The following is a 6,629-nucleotide window of genomic DNA, read 5'->3' as shown; positions in this document are numbered from 1 at the left end:
GCCTTCATGGCGGATAAACTGTTGGTAGTGACCAAGAACTTTTCATTAAGCAGTTTGTGATCTTCTTGGATTTTGGCCAATTCTTGTTCCTTGTCTTCGAGCTTTGTTTCGAGTTTGGTGGAAAGATTAGTTAGTTTCTCAATCTTTTCATTCAATTCTTTATCATTGCTTTCGGCATTTTCCTTTTCGGTTTGTAATTCCTTTGTCAAGTTTAAAACTTTGGTATCTAACTCCTCAAATAGTTCGTATGATATTTTACCACGAGGCTCTGATGATGGATCATGAAACAATGCTCTTTTGATTCTTAAGAAATTGTCTTTCACCAAATTCACATAAACATCAGTTAAGTATACCGTTGGAAGACCAGTTGCATCTTGACTAAAAGTCAAAGTCAGTGCCTCTTCAAAATCAGCAAATACTGGATTCGATCTAAATTGCTTAACTTTCAAAGAGTAATTGTCTTTCCCTAAACTTTTCACCAATAAAGCATGTAAATCTGATCTTGGTAATGGTGAATCTTTGGATGAAAATTCGTAACAAACTCCCAATAAAATAGTAGCCATCCCATGTACTAACACATTTTGATCAGATGAATTATTTGATAAGAATGCTAGAATTGATTTAACAATAGATTGATCACTCAAAAAATCATTAACGGCATCGAAATCCTCATATAACCAAATCGTTAAAAGCATTAAATATCCCATGGCAATTCTTTGATCCTTGTATTCGAGTGTCGTTACCAAGAGTCCAGACATTGCTTGAATTGAGTTCATTACTTCTTCTCCAGCCTCTTCGTCTCCAGTTTTCACGTTTCTGGCAATTTCTTTATTTTCTGGCTCCTCAAGAAACAAGTTTACCATGATTAAGGAGGCAAACCATGCCGTGTAAGGGTTTAGTTTAAGATCTGCGTCATAATCCATCAATGTTGTAAATATATTTCCAAAGGGGGTTGGAACACTGTTGCCATTAATTTCTTGTTGTTGTTGTTGTTGTTCTTSTTCTTCTTCTTCCTTGTGTAAACTAGTGAAATAAGTTGGATCAGTGTATGATTTGATTTGGTCGTTTAAAAATGCAAGTTTCGAGTCTTTATTATCTTTGAAATATGAATTCAAACAAAATGCTGAAGCAACTCTGATGTCAAAAGCGTGTACTGAGTTTATGTATAAACACCAATTGAGCAATGAAAGTGGGACCAGGATTGGTCGATCGTATGGTTGGATTTGTGTTGGTAAAGATGGATCCATATATGGGACATCCACTTTAGAAAACTCAAATTGAATATTAGGGTTCCCACAAATCGTGTCACCAGTGGTAAGTAATGCAACTGATCTGACACTATTTTCTGTCAAGGGAGAAAACACAAGTTTGAGCAATATGTAGTGGATTCCTGATTGAAATAATTTATCCTGATTTTGCGCCACATACTCTGTATCCTCGGAAACTAATAATCGACAAATTTCTAATGCAATAATCATATTTTGTATTCTTTGTTCTGTCCAGACAATTGGAGGTGGAATTTCAGGAAACCCATTTTCATCTAGCATATCAGGATCACCGGTTTCATCAACTGGTTCACCTAATAAACTTGCTAATCTAGGAACACACTGTGTCTCTAAGAAGAATTTTTGATTGGATGCATTAAATTGTAAAAGGTTGGTTATTAATGTGAGACAATCTTGAACCAAAATAGATCCTCTTATACCTCCTTCTTCTGCTATAATGTCAAATAATGTTTCAAATGTATTTTCAAAAGCCACCAATTTTTGAATATTGAAATTGTCGTTGGCTACAGCCATGAGTAAAAGAATTGCTTCGTTTCTTACTGGTTCATTTGAATCTTGTAACAACAGACACAATACTGACATGGATGTGGGGATATTCAATAAACAATCTTTTGTTCTTGATCCTCTACTCGATGCCAATGATTCCAATAATTGAATTGTGTATAACTTGGCATGATAATCGTTAGTTTCAGAAAGGTTTTCAATGAGTAGACGCAAGATTTCTTCGTCTTGAATCAAAGCGTCAGCAATCCATAATGATAATTGATCTAGAGAAATATCTTCCATAAGTAATGGTGATGGGTATTTACCATTTTGAAGCCGAGATTGTTGAGAGATCCAACCTCTAGTCAAATCTTCATCACTTTCACCACGAATAAATAAAATGAGTAAAGTTTCTAATATTGCTTTCACAATCTGAGGATTATCAATATCTTTTCTAAAAGTTGAGATTAATGGTCTCAATCCATGTTCAACAACGGTTTCTCGATATTGTCTACTGAAACTTTTCAATCCAAGTACTGCTGATCTTCTATCGGAAGACATTGTTGCATGTTGTAAACGATTGCATAATGTAGGAATTGCTTCCTCCACCAGCTGTACTTGATTCAGCAGCCCCAAAATATTATTTATATACTCCATTGATGAGAGTGTAGGTGGTGGTGATGGTGATGGTCCTGTTGTTGGTGATCTCTGTGCTGTTCAGATTTTTTTTTCTTTTTCATTCTCCCAAACACAAACCAAAATTCGCGTCTTACTTAACGACTAACAAGCACCATCACCATCACCATTAAGTAAACAACCCAATTCTATGACAACCTCATATCTAGATACAGAGAATGATAATGATATTGATGATAATGAAGAAGAAGAAGAAGAAGAATTGGCTAATCTTCCATCCACAGTGAAATTTTTCCCTAATTTATCAGATTTACTAGATGATGAGGAATATCAAGATGATGATGATGATGATGGCACTAACAATAACAACACGGTGATTAATGAATGGGCACTTCGAAAATTTGGTACCCTTCAAATGAAATTAGAAAAAATGCAACATTCTAGAGATACATTCCAATCATTTGGATCACGAGATAATCTAACCAATTTTTCTCGAAATATATTATATAATTTAGCTAATGAAGTATTTGGATTTGATGGATGGTCAACGACAATTTTGGATTGTAATTTAACCAAACGGGAAAATAAAGATGAAAACAAGTATTCTGCCCTTTGTGTAGTGAAAATACGATTAATATTGAAAGATGGTACTTTTAGAGAACAACTGGGACAAGCAGAATCTACAAATATGCCTTATAAACATATGTGTTATGCTAGTGCTCGAAAGAAAGCAGTTACTGATGCTATAAAAAATGCCATTGTGGGGTTACGTGATCTTTATCTTGAATATGAACAAGAACAATTGATGAAACAATTTGCTCCTGAATATGATATATAAATAAATAAATAAATATAGTCTATACAAGGAGTAAGATGATTCTGTGGTTCTATTTATAAATAAAAGTTATCTTAGCTTATTTCCATGATTAATAATCTAATATATTGAATTTAGGGAATTCTGATACTTTAGGTTTTGGAATTTCATCAATCAAATAGATTTCACCATTATCATCGATTCTTTCACGATCTTTTTCACTCATATTATGAATTTCATCGATATTTTCTTTGATAAAATCAATCAATTCACACCAATTCTTTTGTATTTGATAAGCTTGTTCTTTCATATGTCTTCTTAAAAGTCCTTCAATTAATTTAAGCGCATCTGATTGGGTTTGATCTAATCTTTCTAATAAACGACCAACTGATTTAATAAGATACTCTTCTTCATAAATAGTACCTTTTCTTCCCTTGGCACGTTTTCTTTCTTCTCTCTTTTTGTTTTTGGCAGTTCTTCTAGATGCTCCTGTCTTGGCCGTACCAGCAGTTTTACCAGTATATCTTGTGAAAAATGATGGGGTGGTTGATGTTTCAGAAGCAGCAACCGATACATTATCAGGAGTATCTAAATCATCAGGAGTTCCATAAAACGAAAATGGATCTTCTTGCTTTTTAGTTCTTAATTCTCGAAGTCTTTTCAATTGTGAATTCATTTGCCCTTTACAATCGGCTAATAATTCAGCAATCACTCCAAACCCTTCATTTATTTGAACATCAACTATTGATTCAATCAATTCTGGTTTTTTAGATTTTTCAGCTAATAATATAGCATGATCATACCAATATTGTTTACAATATAATTTGATAGATGCTTCAACATTCCCCAAAAATTGATATTCAATTTCAGCAGCATCACTATATTTATGATCTTCAGTTAATGTTTCAACTAATTTTTCAGCCGTATCAGATAATTTCTCCAAAAGGTCAGCACTTTTCTCAACTAATGATAATGCTTGTTTCCATTTCTTGGCCATTATATAACATTCTAATGCATTTTCCAAATCAATCAAATATTCAAATATCACACCAGCTTCACCAAATTGTTTAGTTTCACGTAAATGTTCAGCAAACAATCCCATGATTACATTTGTTCTGGGTTTATCATAGGTATAAATTTTCAAAGCTGGTTTGTATAATTCATGTAATACAACATAATCATCAAATTCTTCATGAGCTTCATCACCTTGTTCATGTAACCATTTCAAAGCTAATTCATAATTTTTCAAATAATCATCGATTAAAAATTTTCTTTTCAATTCTGGTTGTACATGCAAATTTTGTAAAAATGGTAAATATTCTTTAGGATCCATTTGTGATTGTTGAGCAATGACTAAAGTTAATTTGACATCATATAGTCCCAAACATGTTTTATATAATTTATTTACATCTTGTAAGAAACATAAATGAGTCACTGCAGTTTCTCTTTGTTCTTGATTATCCATTTTACCAATTAATGTGAGTGCTTGAGTCAAATTTGCTGGTTTCTCACAAGCATAAGCAGTAAGAATCGTTTGTAAATATTTATCAAAATATTCTGGTTTTAATAATACATTTAATATGGCTTCACAAATTCGATTAACTTTGGAATCATTGAAATTGGTGAAAACTTTTTCCTTTATGTGATGGAATTTCTTCCTGAATGCTGGTTGAAGAGTTTCACCTTCACGTTTGATTTCTTCTTCTTTGGTAATACCACCACCAGCAGCAGCAGCAGCATCATTTATTGTTTCTCTATATTTAGTAACGGTTGCATCTTCTTCATGTAAACAAGAAACAAATAAATCCAAGTATTCCACTTTAGATATTTGATTAATAAATGTTTCCACATTATTGAAAAATAATTCCGGTTCATAATCATGTAAAATATCTAAATCAATTCTATGTGTACGACAAGTAATGAATGCATCTTTATAATTTTTTTGTTTAATGAATTTTCTAATGGCTGATAATACTATTATTCTTGGACATATAGTTTCCAAATTACCTCTAGGGGCTTCCAAAACTACAGAATATTTCGTTGGCATTACATTGATTAATATAGATCCTCTTTCCACTTGTCTAATTCTTTCATCAACAATATTTTCATTGGTTAAATTCAGAAAAATTTCATAATTTTCTTGACTTGAATTTAAATGAATAAAACATAATTTTGATTGTACGGTAGTGAATAATAAATGAGATTCAGTAATTTTTAATGATGTGACACCACTAACAACATGGTTTTCATTACAAAATAATTTCCCATTTCGAGAAATCCCAAAAGCTTCATATTGTTGAGTATCTTCTTTAAAAGAAACTTCAATATCACGACATAATTGAGGGAATTTGACAATTTCTTTACAATCAAGGGTAGAATCCAATTCCACGACTCTGTTATCAACAAATTCAATAATCACAGTATTAAAATCTGCTCTAGATTTTAATAAAACAGTTTTGGTAGTGGTATTAACTGATTCATTAACAAATGGATTATTTATATCATCGACTTCAAATAATGTTATTCGTGAACCCAATGGAGAATCTATAGCAACAGCAACAAACAGATCTTTAAGAAAAGCAATTTGTTTAGCCACCTCATTAGAATCAGTTATATATTTATCTTTAGATATTTTATGGTTGATTTGAGGGGTTTTACCTTGTTTCATATCGTTTAATGATAATTCACTGAAATAAATATCTCCTTCACTTGAAAGTACAGCATATTTTTCATTAGATTTACTGATTGCCAAATCATTGATATTACCATTAATATCAAATTCTCGGAAACTAATTGGTGGTGGGACATTAGCAATTGAAAGTGGAGTGATTTTAACGGTAGATCCATCAGTGACTAAAGTCATACCTGAATCATTACCCAAATGAGTTGGACCCGTAACAATTCTATAAGTTAAATCAACAATTTGAATCCCTGTGGGGGTTCCAATCATAAAATTTAATGGTTTTTCAGGATGAAATTTAGCAAAAATAATATCTTTAGCAAATAATTCTTGTTTTAAATACCAATGATAATTCTTGGTGGTCCATAATTGAATTCTATCATGTAATTGAAATAATAAAATTTCACTATCGGAAGACCAAGTAAGACTTTCAATAGTTTCGGTTTTGGGGTTTAAACGAGTATTAAATTGACCATGTCTTAATCCATTTCTTTCATAAAATACTAAATCAAGTACTTGTTCTTCACCGTTTTCTTCTTCTTCTTCTTCTTCGTCTATATGTCTTTGAGTTGATGCAATTAAAGAACCTTGAGGTTTCCAACTTAAGTTATGTTCCAATCCATCAACGGCCTCATTGACACTATCTAATTCACCTTCTCTATTAAACACTCGAATGACTCTTCTCTCATACATTTCTCTAGTATCTTCAACAATGACTGGTTCAACAGTA

The 6,629-nt window shown here is 32.1% G+C and overlaps 3 protein-coding genes across 3 annotated transcripts in view; 1 reads left to right on the top strand and 2 right to left on the bottom strand. All coding sequences in view use genetic code 12, as the record gives it.

Annotated features, from left to right (window-relative positions):
• USO1 (Uso1p) overlaps positions 1–2,426 on the bottom strand; it is a gene marked incomplete at both ends in the record, with an annotated part of 6,429 nt that extends 4,003 nt beyond the window's left edge. The window contains one exon of the mRNA XM_705028.2: positions 1–2,426. This exon is cut by the window's left edge and continues 4,003 nt beyond it. Within this exon, the coding sequence (XP_710120.2) occupies positions 1–2,426 (2,426 nt within the window).
• A 169-nt stretch (positions 2,427–2,595) lies between these two features.
• RAD59 (Rad59p) lies at positions 2,596–3,243 on the top strand (the record flags this gene model as incomplete). Its single annotated transcript, XM_705029.1, has 1 exon — positions 2,596–3,243. One exon carries the CDS (start codon positions 2,596–2,598, stop codon positions 3,241–3,243), a length of 648 nt encoding a protein of 215 aa, XP_710121.1.
• An 88-nt stretch (positions 3,244–3,331) lies between these two features.
• CAALFM_C405260WA (Elongator subunit) lies at positions 3,332–4,321 on the bottom strand (the record flags this gene model as incomplete). The annotated part of the gene is made up of 1 exon (XM_705030.1): positions 3,332–4,321. The coding sequence occupies one exon, from the start codon at positions 4,319–4,321 to the stop codon at positions 3,332–3,334; it is 990 nt and encodes a 329-aa protein (XP_710122.1).
• Positions 4,322–6,629: the final 2,308 nt, after the last annotated feature.

The sequence above is a fragment of the Candida albicans genome, chromosome 4 (assembly GCF_000182965.3).
Source record: "Candida albicans SC5314 chromosome 4, complete sequence".
In the NCBI taxonomy this organism is placed as follows: Eukaryota; Fungi; Ascomycota; class Pichiomycetes; order Serinales; family Debaryomycetaceae; genus Candida; species Candida albicans.
Note: the sequence above shows the minus strand (reverse complement) of the source record. Positions and strands in the feature narration are given on the sequence as shown.